Raw genomic sequence first — 15,338 nt, forward strand, 5'->3', positions numbered from 1 at the left:
CTTTTGGGTTCACCTAGCCCAATACTGTGACTGGCAAGAGCCTCCAGGGCATTCTCAGCCCTTGGTGTTTGAGATCCTTTTAACTGAAGATACCAGGGATTGAGCCTGGAACCCTCCATATGGAAAGCATGTGCTCTGCTGTTGAGTTATGGCTGTTCTGCTTAAGTTTATATTTGGGTTTTGGCCTGTGTATTTATAACTTATTATTCCTTTAGGAAGCACAAAGTAGGGTCTTTTTATTGTTCAGACACTGATCAGGTCAGCATCCATTTTGCTTCAACTATGCTACAGCATCAGTTGCTCCCAACCCCATTTTCTCTTGCTTCCTCTAGCAGTCTTAAAGCTTAGGTGGTAATAGTAGGGTTAATTCTGGACTGCTGTGTATTGAAGTGAAATTTAAGGAGGTTTTTTGAAGAAAAGAGAGGATGAGAAACGCCGCCGTGAGATGCACAGTTTTGTGTGGATGTTTCAGGATTGAAGGGAGGGGCAGGAATAATCAACTTTAACAGCCAAGGGATGTTTTTAAAAAGCATTTTATAAAAATAATCTCCTTAACAGTGTGCCATATTTTTACATACACTGAAAATAATATCTCTAACATTTTCTAACCTCATTAAGAATTCTAAAACTTGGAATAGATTTTAGCTAAAATGTCCAGTCCAGTTTTCTCCACCTGGATTCTTTAGTACTACACCCAAAAGGACATGGCACCCAAGTGCAGTGTGACTCCCTCTTGTTCTGCCTGCATGCCCTGATGCTTCAGACTGAAATCAGCACAATATACATTCACTGAGAGTTGCAGTTATGTCCTGTTGAAGGCTAATGGTAGTTGACGTGGTTTTTCAAGCTGTTATTAGTCCCTTCCATGTCTATAAACTTAACATTTCCATGGTTTCTTTAGTTTCTTTTTGTCTTCCTTCTCCAGCATTCTTTCAACTAACCCCCTCTTTAAGTTTCCCCAACATCCCTCCTCCTCCCATTGGTCAGAGTGAAGATTCCATAGTGGCATTACGTTCTGACTCTCTCAGAGCAAAGACCAGTTAATCCCTGCAGGGGAATGAGATAGTAGAAGAGGTTTTTGGGGGGCAGGGTGGAAGGCTGTAGAATGGATTTTGTACCACATCAGATTGCAAGTGGGAGAGATCATTTTTAATGTGTTTATTCTCCACCCCCAAAAGAACAGCTCACCTGATACAATTTTACGTATAGCAAAGCCACAGTATCAAAAGCAGAAACATCAGCATAAAAGAGCAAAAAAATAGAATTTGTATAAACTTGTTAAAACAACTGCAGGTCAAAAAAGGGAAACAAAAAAGTCCTTGGCCCATGCGAAAGGCCACTCTAAAAAGCCAAGTTTTTTTCTTGGCGTCTAAAATGGTTCAGTGTTGAGGCTTGGTGGGTCGCCCTATAGGGGGCTTTTTACAAAGTTGGTGCCAAAGCTAATAAGGCTGTGCTCTTCAAAAATAGCCTCCATAATGAAAATGAAACTGAGATAGTTGAGACCATCAGGCTTCCAGTAGTATCTTTTACATTTGCCTTGTAAAATTTGGGTCGTGCTAGAAAAGGTGACGTATCTTCTCAGTGGCTTAATATCCTTGTTAAAAAGCAAGAAATGTCTTTTGATGTGTTGATCATTGGGCACAATTTTTAACAGATCACAAAAATTGATCCACACCTGTAGTATGAAGTTGTCCAGTCCATCAGTATACTCTCTGTCCAGTGTGCCTGAACTCCTTATCAGAACTTGCTGCTCTGCTGCCAGTTTCAACACAAATTGGTCTATGTGTGTCCTCAATTTTTAAAAGAGTGTTGGGGCAACCCTTGCCTCATCTGCCATTCCTAATTGGATGTCTGCATCTCTTCAGATAGTCCTGGAGTCTCACCTTGGTTTTTAGAATTTTAGATAAATTTTAGAATACTTTATTGACTGTACATGATGGAGTTCATAGGTTGACTTTGCCTATGAAAATTAATCCCAAGAGCATTACTACATGTGGCTCTTACCTGAGGTAGGAGAAATGGACTAGATTTGCTTTTAGTTCAAACTTACTCCATTTTTGGCTTTTGCTGTTGTTTGTTTTTAACTTAGAATATATTCAGTGCTTGACATTTCCCTAGATAGAGAAAAAAAACAGAATTAAAAAAGAGATAACAGTATAGTGAGAATGGAGTAATGGTGAGTTGTTTAGTGGCAGAAAGCACATCAAAGGTGAGGTTCAAGGGACTTTTGATCTGTAATTTATTTGCAACTCACACGCCTTATCTGACTAAGGGTAGATTGGGTCTGGGTGATATTCTTGTGGGAAGGAACCACTGTTTAAGTAAAATGTGTTGATTTTTTTTTGCATTTTAAAATATATTTTGAAATGGTTTTATTAGAATATTTTATTGTTGTAAGCCATATGGGGGGGGCTGTTGGATGAAAAGGCACAATATTAACTGATAACGGAGAAAGGATTGTATCCAATGTTATTCATACTTAGAGCAGACTCACTGAAATAATGCACATGACTAACTTAGGTCCATTGATTTCATTGGGTATACTCTGAGTAAAGCAGCAGATGAGAATCTGTGGCCCCTCCAGGTGTTGCTGGGTTACAGCTCCCATAATTCCTGACCATTCGATATACTGGGTGGAACTGGTGGGAGTTGAAGTCCAACAATATCTGGAGGGCAACAGATTTCCCATCCCTGGAGCAGAGCTTAGTTGAATACAACACAAAACCTGTGTGTTTCTTTCATATACTTGTTAAAGAAATAATATTTGACTACGTCATTATGAGCTATGCCTCATACAAGCATTTTGAAGAGGTAATCAAGGGTGAGGTGATCAAGCCACCTCCATGAAATTATTTTTCTACTGTGTTGTTGACTGGTTGTCTGAATGTTCTGGTGTATGATGCTGCTCTCTGCATCTTGGAAAGCTTTCAAAATGGGTTGTTAAGCCAAGGGGTGTCATGCTGTTGTTCTGAAGCATGTTGTGTTTCAGAGCACGTAATGGTGTTGTTTGATTTGTCATATGGCTCCACCCAGTATAGAGGAGCTAAGTAGGTGAGAAGATGGCTGCTACAAGTGAAACAAGAAGATGGGACAGCTTTGAAAAATAGTATGTGGAAAGTCTTTTTATAGGGGCTGCCTCATAGGGGACATATGTAGTGTAGATGTCATCCAAATTGCTTCTGCATGTTATAGTTCTGTTTGTGCAAGACAAAAAAGGGAAACAAAACTTGCAAACGCATTGTTCGGTCTGCATTCCATGTCCCATTTCTTCTGGGTTTTGTTTTTTTACATTGTAAGCCATGGGCAGGAACTGTCTTCATCGTAAAATGCCTAGTATAGGGATAGCTAACTGGGTGCCTTCCAGATGCTGTTGAATTGCAGCTCTCATCAGCCCCAGCCAACAAGGCCAATGGTCAGGGATGATGGCAGTTGGTCCAACAACATTTGGAGAGCAACGTTGGCTACCCCTGGCCTAGTGCAATGTTAGGTGCCTTATAAAGGGCAATATATTGCAGTAATGGACCAGTTAAAAGTCAACACGGTAAACTGTAATAAGGCAATTTGGTTGTGTAGACACACAAGGATTGTATCCCATGTTAGTCATATTCAGAGGTGACCGACTGAAATTAGTGAACATGACTAACATGACTTAGGTCCATTAATTTAAATGGGTCTGTCCCGAGTCTGACTAACATTGGACACAACACTTAGGTTTGCACTACTGGAACTAGCAAGTGTCACATTTTATTTTATTGAGGACAAGGTGTTATTTCATTGATAATGTTACTCCCACCCAAGCTTGGAGACAGTGATTCCTTCCTGATTAGTAATGTAAACTCTCTTATTTTGATACCCTGTGAGCAATTTCCTCTGAAGAGCCATCATTTTTCTTCAAAAACTTGTTGGGGTGTAGTTTGGTTCCTGAGTAATTAGAGTACTTGCCAGAGGCAGCACCAATGTGGATAAAAGCAGAAGCAGTATCCAGGCCTGGTCCAAGGTCGAGTAGTCAGAGTCCAAAACAAGGGGTTAGGTGGGAGGCAAGGTAGGAGGCAAGATCAGGGCAATCTGAGGTCGTGTTCCAGTTGGTCCTTGGGCAAATAAGGACATAGGCGAGAGACAGGTGTGGGGCAATCCAAGGTCAGGTTCAGACCAGATGGCAGACAAAGCACAGTGCTAGTACTGTTCCAGAAGCTCTTTTGGTGTAGCACTGGGGTTTTTGAGCTGATGCTGCTGGAACCACACCCTGACCTCAGCTGACTCCCATCACCTCTCTTCATCTGGAGGCCTCTTCAAGAGAAGAGTCTTAGTCCTGAGGAGTTCTTGCCTGCAGTCGGGCACTTCTCTGGAGAAGGCAGGTTTCTGACTGGCTTTGAGGCACTGTCTGTCCCTCATGCCCAAGACTTGTTTGTCCCCAACATCAGAGGTTGAACTCACCCTTGGTGCAGACGGCACCTCCTTGGCCTTACCTAAGGATCCTGGCTTCTGGGCCCAGATAGAGCCTGACCCAGGGCTTGGTGTAATGCTGGGGCCTCCAAGTCGTCCTCTGATGGGGAATCTCTCAGTGAGACATGACACCTTTTCCAAAGGTTGTGTGCCTACTGGTTTTGCCTCCTGCATTTTGCAGTTGCTTTAAAGTAATCCACAAAGGAATCTTGCCAGAGTGTGCTGGCAGATATCGACTGAGAAAAGCAAACAGCCTGTGTCTGCCATTAGCTTACCTACTCTGATCCAAAGGATCTCTGAGGTCATTGGCTTAGCTCTGTCAGGGAAGATAACAAGGCATAGAGAAGGGCAAGAGAAAAGAAACAGGAAAGGAGGACAGGACCTTTAAAAAAAAAGATCAAGAGAAGGTTGGGGCCTGTGAAAAGAAGGCGGGATGAGAGGCTAGTCTACAGGCATAAGAGCAAGAGAAGAGTGGCAGAGGGAGGAGTCTGAGAGTTGGAGGAAGCCTGATGGAGAGGGAATGGGCACAGTGGAGGGCTGCACATGGCAGGGGAGAAAAATAGTTTTAGTGAAAGTGATTGAGAGGGTTGTGGTGCAGCAATTGCAAGTACTCTTGGATGAAACAGATTATCCTGATCCATTCCAATCTACGTTTAGGCCTGGTTATGGAACTGAATCGGCCTTGGTCATACTGATGGATGACCTTAGAAAGACAGGGGGAGTGCAAACCTGTTATTCTTACTTGATCTCTTGGCAGCTTTTTATACCATTGATCATGGTATCCTTCTGAGCCGAATTGGTGAGATGGGTATTGGAGGCACTGTTTTATGGTGGCTCCGATTCTATCTCCAGGGTCATTTTCAGAGAATAGCATTGGGTGACTGTATTTCGGTCCCCTGGCAGTTGTGTTGTAGGGTGCCTCAGGGTACCATCTTGTCCTTGATGCTGTTTAACATCTATATGAGCCCTTGGAGTGATCATGAGGAGATTTGGGGCGAGGTGTCAGCAGTATGCTGACGATACCCAGCTCTGTTTCTCTGTAACATCTGAATCGGGAGAGGCCATGCAAACCCTGGACCACACTGCCTGGACTCGGTGGTGGGCTGGATGACGGCCAGTAAACTGAGTATGAATCCTAGCAAGATGGAGGTACTATGGGCTGGTGGTTCCTGAGTTCAGATGATTGGTCAGCTTTGGATGGAGTTGTACTCCCTCTGAAAGAGCAGGTTCGTAGTCTGGGGGTGCTCCTGGATCCAGCTTTGTCACTAGAGGCCCAGGTGACCTCAGTGGCTAGGAGTGCTTTTTACCAGCTTTGGTTGGTTAGACAGCTGCTGCTGTTTCTGGACCGGGATAGCCTGACCACTGTTGTTCATGCCCTGGTAAACTCTAGGCTGGATTACTGTAATGTGCTGTATATGTGTGGCTACCCTTGAGATTGGTGCAGAAGCTACAGCTGGTGCAAAATGCAGCAGTTGACTGCTCACTGAGGCAGGGTATCACCATCATGTCACCTCACTGCTGAAACAATTGCACTGGCTGCCCATTAGCTACCAGGCTAAGTTCAAGGTTCTAGTTTTGGTGTACAAAGCCCTTTACAGCTTGGGACCAGGATACCTGAAAGATCGTCTTACCCCTTATATACCCAGTCAATCACTACGGTCTGCAGGTGAGGGCCTTCTTCAGATACCATCTTATCAGGAGATCCATTCTGCACGACATAGGAGGCAGACTTTTAGTATAGTAGTACCTACCCTTTGGAATTCCCTCCCCTTAAATATTAGACAGGCTCTGTCCCCGTTATCTTTTCAGTGCCTACTGAAGACCTTCCTCTTTCAACAAGCCTTTTAAGTAGAGACCTTATCCCAGTCTGCGTCTGTATTGGAATTGCTTTTTCAGATGTTTTAAAAGCTTTTTTTTTAAGACATCTTTAAAGATGTGTTGTTTTAATATATTTTAACGTCTGTTTTTATTATGTTTTAGAGGGTTTTTGTTTGCCACCCTGGGCTCCTACTGGGAGGGAGGGGAGGATATAAATATAATAATAAATAAAATAAATAAATAAAGGAGAGGAAGGCCCAGAGTTCACATGTCAATTGGAAATAACCAGCCAAACCTTGGAACTGCAACTTTCTGGTTTATGTTACTTTTATTGGTTGCTTATCTCATATTGGTAGGGAAAACAGGAAATGTGAACAGGAACAAGTGACTTGGTTCTTACGTTTGGGGGGCTTATACATAACCCAGAAAGTGGAAATGTGATTAGCCTTCCAGCATAGTCAAAAGATGCTGCAATCTGATATCCTTGCATGAGAGCATTCCTCTTGCAATTTCATCAGTTCAGTAGTGTGGTCAAGTCCTACAAGGATCTTGTTTTAGTTCCTTGCAGGCTTTGGCTTGGTTTACAATTGGACGGCCATAACAGCCACCATTAACTCCCCAAGCAATGTAGGATTTTTCTCTCTTAATATTATGCTTACATTTCTCTCCTTTCATCTTCATTAGGCATATATTCATGTGCTTTTCAAAATGGGATTGTATTTCTGAGTTCTGGTAAATTTCTGGGTACAGAGCCCTACTGAAAAGGATGTTTTCTTCTCCCACTCTGCCCTACTACCCATGTGTGTTTACCAGCATTCTCTCAAGACAGTGAAGAATTGTCTTAGTGGTTCAGCATTTTTGAAAATATATCATATGCTCCGTGGTGCAGAGTGGTAAGCAGCGGTAACGCAGCCGAAAGCTCTGCTCACAGCCAGAGTTCAATTCCAGCGGAAGGAGGAAGTCGAATCTCCGGTAAAAGGGGTCGAGGGCCACTCTGCCTTCCATCCATCCGTGGTCGGTAAAATGAGTACCCAGCATAAAGAGAGGCCAGGGAAAGAACTGGCAATCCCACCCCATATATACTGTCTGCTTTGTAAACGTCGCAAGACGTCACCCTAAGAGTCGGAAACGACTCGCACTATAAGTGCGGGGACACCTTTACCTTTTTTTTTTTTATCATGGGGTACGGTGAATTTTGTTTTTGTTGTGTTTACATTGCTTTTGATTTCATGGTTTTATGTCTTATTTTGTGTTTAAATTGTTTCATATTTATTGTAAGAACTTTACTATGGGTGCTCTCCAAACAATCTTTTTACAAAATGTACCCTTAGGGCCATATTAGAGGTCACATTCATCATGTAGGTTTCCCTGATATGCTTGATTTAAAAAAAACAAAAACAAAACAATATAGTGTTGGAGGGAGCAAGCTGGATCAGGACCACAGTGTGATGAGACAGAGGCTTTACCTGTTTCCCCTCCCCAACTGCAGTCCTGATTGGCAGTGGAAGCTTTCTTGCCATTGTGAACAGCAGGCATGGTGAGAATGATTACAGTCAGGACTGCAGCCGGATACAAAGGTTAACGCCTCCCCCTAAGCCACTGTTCCGCTATGCTTCTACAGTTTTGTCTGCACTACCCTTCCATCCTGTCCTGGATTTAAATTTCTTTAAAAATCAGGCATGCTAGGGCAAACTACATGACAAATGTTGTGTCTAGCTTGATCTCTTTAGAACTCCAAATTGCAATCCTACATGCACTGAAGAGACATCTTATTGGACTCTCTTGGGGACAGACGTCTTGGTAAGGTTATGTAGTATTCAGGCTCCTGAGCTTGCAAACTGTTGTATCTGAAAGAAAAAAGTATGGATACAATCTACAAGGAAGCTCTTTTGAGCACACCCCATTGATATGAATGGACCTTGTGCCATTCTCATTCACTTCAATACTTTAGGATAAATTTCTGATAGATTGGTCCTTATGTGTGGCTATTTTATTGTTTAATGCAGTTTTTCTAACCAGTTCCTTCCTTTGCTGTTAACAAGGATTTGTCTTTGAAAAATATTAATACTTTTACATTTTTTTATCTCCCCCTTGCCTGTTCCCTTAATATTCCCTTTTGTTTCATAGCAATGCAAGGCTGGAATGTACAACGCCAGTAGATGCTGTAGGAGACATGGGAAACAATGATTTTCTGGAAAAAGAAGGGCACGAAAACTTGAGCCATGACTTCATCAATGGCACCACCAGTGGCAACAGGGAAGCAGCCCGGAGGCTGGCAAAGCGCCTCTATCATCTAGATAGATTCAAGCGGTCTGATGTAGCAAAGCACTTGGGAAAAAAGTACGTTCTGGCTTTCTATCTGCAGTGGTGTTCCTGTTGCATATGCAGAATGATTAATAACAGATGATTATTTAGCTTTTTAAATAACACAACTTGTTTGCTTTTTTTCCTTTCTTTTTCTCTGTCTTTAGCAATGAGTTCAGCAAACTTGTCGCTGAGGAATACCTCAAGTTCTTTGATTTCACAGGCATGTCTTTGGATCATTCCCTCAGGTAGGAAGTCATCTCCTTAGCATATTTTTCCTGGGTTGCATCTCATCTACTAAGAATCCTACGCATGCCTCTCTTAAGATGCACCTACTCACTGTATGGTGGGACAATAGGGTTGTTGCTGCCGCTCCTGGCTCTAGCCCTAGTTTGCCTCTTCCCATTCTGTCCTGGGCCTGACTTGCCTACATGCAGTGAACATAATGTATAATCCAGCACACCTAGGCCCTGATACCTCACAGTCCTAACTAAGTGAGGGGTCAGCATGGATTCCAGGGTATTGAGTCCAAACGTGGTAAACTCTGGAACATAGGGAATTCCCTTATACCAAGTCTGTTTCCCCACCTAATTCAGTATTGTCTCCTCAGACTGGCAGTGGCTCTCTTTGGTCTCGGGCCTTTCCCATTCAGAAGCCTCCAGGTGACGATGTCAGGGACTGAACCTGGGGGCTGCTGCACAGCATGTGTCTTACAAAAGAGCTGCAGTTCCTCCCCTGCATGTGTACTGTACTACATAAATACACACTACTTAGATGAGCTGGGCCTTGAAGGAGAATGGTCAAAGGTGAGCTGGAGCTGGGATTGGGCTGTCTTGATCCTGCTGTCCCATTTTGTTTTGAGTGTTCATGCTTTAAAATAACCAGAAATAGGGCCACGTTCTCTATGGTTTGTAATCATTAAGAGGTCTTTCTTAGTCATGACAGAAAATGCATGAAACTCCTTCATCAACCCTGTAAGAGCGTTACAAAAAATAAGAATAAATTTGTAAAATGTTTGTGTAGTTGTCTGAGCTAGAGACTGAGATTGTCTGAGCTAGAGACTGAGAGGGACAAGACGTCATAACAGCTCTGTGAAAGATATGCAAGGAAGGTTGAAAAAAGGAGAGAACCTGTCAGCTGTGTTGCTTAAAAAAATACTCAGCTGTTTGTTTAGCTGGATTTAGAAAGTATATTTGGACAATGTGCTCTCTCTGCTGAAAGGCAGATTTAAAGCAAGCTCAACAGTATCTAGCAAGTCCTATGCTTGTGTACAGGAAAGATGGGACTGCATTTAGAAATTTGTAATCACATCCAGTCCTATCCCTCCCCTTCCCCAAAATCTCTGGGGCCCAAGAAGTGTAACAGTAGTTTATGTGATCTCTAATATTTTTGACTCCTTCCTCCCACTTACTGCAACCTATTTATTGAAAAAGATCTGAACAGGGTGGTTCATGACAGTCGCTCTTGGAGGTCACTGATTCATAGAGTCGCCATGAATCGTAATCTACTTGAAGGCAAATAACAACAACAATCATTTATTGAGAAGTAATACTGTCTGAGGCTGGAAGCGGGTAATAGCTTTTAAAAAGTGGCTAGAGAGAGAGAGTACTTTCTATTCTGTTTACACGTGTTACTTTTCTCCTGCTGTTGCCTCTGCTCAGCTTTTGCAGGTTTTGGAAACAATGTAAAAACCTGCAATATCTGTTTGACTAGGAATAAAAGTGGGATTATGAGTGACTGCTCTTTCAAACCATCTTCAACTCTCTGAAAAAAGGTGTCCTCCATTTCCAACCTCAACACAAACGTCTTTAAAGCTTGTTTAACCCTTCTTTCCCATTAATTTTTCCCCTTAGGACATTCTTTAAAGCATTTTCTCTAATTGGAGAAACTCAGGAAAGAGAGCGCGTTTTAGTTCATTTCTCCAACAGATACTATCAGTGCAACCCAAATGCCATTTCCACACAAGGTAATTTTACTTTTTTTTCTTTTAATCTTGCCTCTGCTATGAACTCTGGTAGGTGGCTTTCAACAAACCCACTCTCATCCCTCCCCCTCGCATCTGCAGTGGGTAAATAATAATACTGGCCTGCCTCACAGGACATACTGAGATAAAATTAACACCTCAAAGCACTATGTAAATGCTCAACATGAAGCCTTATTCACTGTCTCACTTCTCTCTCCTCCATTATTAATAAAGGCTTTCCTGAGCCCTTCTCGCCTTACTGTATCTGTCCCTGATTGCCAGCCTGGCTCTCCTCCATCTTCATTGATCACTGGCTGATCCATGACTCCTCCAATTCCCATTCCTGCTGTGCCCTGCTATTCAGTATAAGTGGTGGTGAGGATATGCCAAGTGGGAGATGCTGACTTGTGTGCATCTGTAACTTGTAACCTATCTTATATTAGTATTATGCTCATATCCCACTTTTCCTTTTGAAGTCTCAGAGAGCCTGCTATGCCCTCCCCACGTGGACTCTTATCCAGGCACTAATCACATTCACATGTCCTTGGTTTCATGGGTACTACAGTATTGTGTGCTCCCAGACTATGTATTGGTAAATAGTTGCAATTATCTCTGAAAAATAGAAAGCTGTAATGACCTAACATAAATATAGTATGTCCAGCTCCAGAAGGAGTTTATCTATGATTGCCAGATGCTGGAAACCAACAACATGGGGTGGCTGTTGTTATTATGTCCTGTTTGGGAGCTTCTCAAGACATATGTAAATAAATCTGCCCAACCACTTTGGAGGCAGTGCTAAGCTGATTGAATAAGGCAGTTCTCATCTTCTCTGTCTCCAACTTTTCCTCCTCCTTTGTGCACATGCTTGGAGAGTTTCATATACGAGCATATATGAGCATATGCCCTGAGCATATTACAATTTGAATATTGACAGTGGAGGAACATAACAGGAGTATGAAAAGGAGAGGCAAAGGTAACAATGTGAAAAGGTGCAGTTACACATGCATTTTTGGTTTCTGTTGGAGGAGTGAGGATAAAGGGATTAAGTCAATGGCATTTTAGATGGGGTAGGTTTTGAGACAGGATTTTAAGCAAGGGCACGCTGTGGTTGTTCTGGGAGAGAGTTCAAGGCATCTTTTAAAACTGAATTTGGGCCACTTGAGTCTTGTCTTGGTTATTTAACTGGATTGTTGTTTGTGTTGTAAAACACAACAAGAAACCTTTTGCAAAGCCAGTTTACGTGACAGAGGTTGATATTCATGAAGCTTTGGCATTTGCAGCACTTTCCTTCGAAACATGGTTTAAAATCAGGCTAGCTCTTTTTCCCCTCCCCCCCCAAACAACCCCAATAACTTCATCTCATGAGACTTCTCTCTTGATTAATGTCATGCATTTCTTTATAATCCAATTGCATCCAATTGCTTTTTTGAGAAGAGAGTGTTAGTTAGGCTGCAGGGGGTCCCAACTTAACTTAAATCATTCTTTCCAACTCAAATCATTCTTTTATAAACAGATGTACGGGGTAGGAAGTGTGATTCCCCCCCCCCATCTGCCTGTGTGACCTTTTGTATGTCATGCTTGGGATGTTTTTCCCCCTTACAGATGGAGTCCATTGCCTCACATGTGCAATTATGTTGCTGAACACTGACCTCCATGGCCATGTGAGTATTATCCACAACTTACCCATTTTCTCAGATATTTCAAGCTGCTCTTCAATATACATGTTGCTATTGAGCACTCACTTGTAAGGTTAGGTTGAAGCAGCCAAAAAGACTTCAGGTGACATTAACAGTGGTGTAAGACAGCTGAAGGGCTTGTGGAATGGGCAAGGGAACCAGAGTCAATATAAATGCAACCCACATGACTGAGGGCCAGGCAGGGCACAGTGGACTGGGCAAGTCAGGAAGAGAATATGGCAGGAAAAACTGTAGCTAGTGATAGGAAGACAGGCAGAAGAGCAGGTTGGCAAGTGCAGAGAACCAGACAGATTTCACTTACTAGCAAGTTGCACAGACTGATGGATTTCAGGAGTCTCTGAAAAATGCAAGGCAAAGAGTGGATTGGGATTGGCTGTCCTTAATAATCTGATTTACTTGCTTAGGATGGTGCGGGCTTGCTACTTGGCCTGAAAAGCTGGCAGTTCCCTCTTCTCTCATGGCTCTGGTGGTATAGGGAGTTGATGCCTGGCCTGTCGAGTTCCCAGTTCAAGCCCCATGGAAGCAGAGCTTTTAAATTGCCCTCACAGTGCAGAATACTTTCTCTTTGGAATCTGAATGCCTGGCAGCCTTCTTTTGTGCACAAAAGGAGGCTCCCCCTCCCTCTCTCCCCCCCCCGTCTGTCTCCCTCTCCCTGGCAGCCATATTATAGAGCTAGAGCTATTCTTATCCAAGATACATATGGTCATGTTTTTTCTTTGTCCTACCAATACAAAATTTACTTTCTTTGGCCTACCAAGACCTCTGTCAAACAGATGTTGTAGTGTTTTTAGCTGTACCCTGGAAATGCTGTAATAATGTCACAGAAGTATGAGTGTCACTGTGCAATAAATGCACATAGGTTCTGTTGTGACTGTTTCTTGTACTTATCAGAAAGTTACTGTGGGCACAAACACATACACTGCTCACCATGCCCCAACAGTTTAAGAACTATTAAAAAAAAATTTTTTTTTAAGTATATGTTTTTATATAACCTTTAAAATGAAAAGTTCAAAGCTGTATCTCCTTTTCAGCAGTGTTTGATCTAGGATAGGGTGGGGTTAAATTGACTAGAACAAAAATTGCATGCCATGTGATAACAATGTTGACTTGCCTGCAACTATGACAGAAGTTGCTGGAAACCGCAGAAAGGGAGAGTGATGTTGCATGCAGATCCTGCTTATGGGCTTCCCATAAGCTTCTAGTTGGCCAATGTGAGAACAGGATCTGGACTAGATGGGCCATTGGTCTAATCCAGTAGGCTTTTCTTATATTCTGTGAAAATGGAGTGGACTTTTCCCACTTCAGTGAGACTGCCCTCCATTAGGTCTGTACAGTTATCAATTTGCCAAGTATCTGTAACATAATAAAGGTGAGGAGGCAGTTGCCCCATTGCTTCATTTCAATAAATAAATACCTCTACATATAGCCTGAATGAAATGGAAATGGACTGCCTTCAAGCCGATCCCGACTTATGGCAGCCCTATGAATAGGGTGTTCATGGTAAGCGGTATTCAGAGGGGGTTTACCATTGCCTCCCTCTGAGGTTAGTCTTCCCCAGCTGGCGAGGGCCTGCTCAGCTTGCCACAGCTACACAAGCCAGCCCCTTCCTTGTCCGCAGCTGCCAACTGGGGGGCAACTGGGCTCCTTGGGACTGTGCAGCTTGCCCAAGGCTGCACAGGTGGCAGGGCACGTAACCCCTGTGCCACTCACTGGGGGTGATTTTTAGCTGGCCCTTGACACCCAGGAGATACGAGCAGGGATTTGAACTCGCAGCCTCTGAACTCCCAGCCAGGCTCTCCCCACTGTGCTATACCAGCTGTCATAGCCTGAATATCAAGCAGTAATTTTCCCGTTGCTGCTTTGCTGCAGAGTCAGGTTAACTTATGAGCACTAGGTGGCAGAATAGGCATAGCATTCTTTGACATGCTCATGCTTCATCACATGAATGTACACATTCCTATCTGGGCCTTGCATTTAATATCCACATGTAAAACAAGTATCACCACTGCCCAGAAAGCAAAGGGTCATCTTTGAGCTCTGCCTATCTGGGCAGAAAGGAGGTCAGATGCCAAGGCATTCTTTTATGGGCTTATGCCTACAGGTTAAAACTAAACTGAAGCTACTTACCTAATTTCATTCTTATTTTCTCAAATGCCAAAAAGGGTCTCTCCAGTTTTAGTCAATCTTCTGCCCTTGATACAACCTTAGAGCTACATATAAAATGGCTTTCAAAAATTTCCACCCTATTTGTAGCCAGAGAACTTTTGGGCTCATTACACTGAATTTCTCTAGAGGAGATGAGAAATTCTCCAACAGTTTCTTGCAGATGGCTCTCACCCTTTGAGTGGCAGGAACACAGCTTCTTAAAGGCACAGCTTTCCCTAAGGGCTGGGTTCTTTTGCCATGCAAGTGTCAGCAGCAACCTGGCCACCATTTTGCATCCTTCATGGTCCCCCAAACCTAGCATCATTCTAGCGCATTGTGTGCATGAGTGTGTGTGTGGGGGGCTGCCACACACAAAAATGGAAAATATTCTGCAGAGTGGCGTCTTTTCTTTCTTTTTTTTGGTGGGTGAAACAAAAAAATCTCAAATTTTCCCTGAAAATTGCCTTCTGAGAATTTTGGCTTGGCTCTGTTGCAGACTCATTCCTATTTTCCCCAAAAAACTGTTCTCCTCAGCACAGCTTTCATTATCTTCTTTTTCACTTGCCGTACCCTGTCTCTTTTGCCCACATTCCCATCTAATTCTATTGGCTGTGGCAACTCATATGATTTTGTAAATAACATCATGACATACTTCTGATGTGATGATATCACATGTGCTCATCAACAAAATTATGTAGTGCCAGAGCCAGTAGGTTTAAACAGCCACCTGGGCAAATGAGGTTGAGGAAAATGGAAGTGGCGATGAAGAAGAATAGAAATGGGCTGAGTAGCAGCAACAGCCAGGAGAACAAAGGGTGTTGGACAGCACTGAAACAACACAAATTTTTGTTAAGGTGAGTAGGTTGCTGGTAATTTGGCTGTGGGGAATGAGCAAATTTTGAACTTGGCTTGGGCAAGCTGCCCCATCTGATTTTTAGAAGTTCCCTTCTCTCACTGCCAGACACTTC

General features: G+C 43.0%; 1 protein-coding gene across 13 annotated transcripts in view; it reads left to right on the forward strand.

Annotated features, from left to right (window-relative positions):
- The window catches only part of PSD3 (pleckstrin and Sec7 domain containing 3), a 188,773-nt gene that overhangs the window by 72,909 nt on the left and 100,526 nt on the right, over nucleotides 1–15,338 (forward strand). For all 13 annotated transcript variants that reach the window (XR_009763572.1, XM_061633327.1, XM_061633317.1 and 10 more), the window contains 4 exons: nucleotides 8,389–8,601; nucleotides 8,733–8,813; nucleotides 10,419–10,531; nucleotides 12,131–12,189. Coding sequence is in view for 12 of the 13 variants with exons in the window: in XM_061633327.1 (XP_061489311.1) it covers nucleotides 8,389–8,601; nucleotides 8,733–8,813; nucleotides 10,419–10,531; nucleotides 12,131–12,189 (466 nt within the window). In the remaining variant the exon portion in view is untranslated. The remainder of the gene's footprint in view (nucleotides 1–8,388; nucleotides 8,602–8,732; nucleotides 8,814–10,418; nucleotides 10,532–12,130; nucleotides 12,190–15,338) is intronic.

Source organism: Rhineura floridana, chromosome 1 (assembly GCF_030035675.1).
Source record: "Rhineura floridana isolate rRhiFlo1 chromosome 1, rRhiFlo1.hap2, whole genome shotgun sequence".
In the NCBI taxonomy this organism is placed as follows: domain Eukaryota; kingdom Metazoa; phylum Chordata; class Lepidosauria; order Squamata; family Rhineuridae; genus Rhineura; species Rhineura floridana.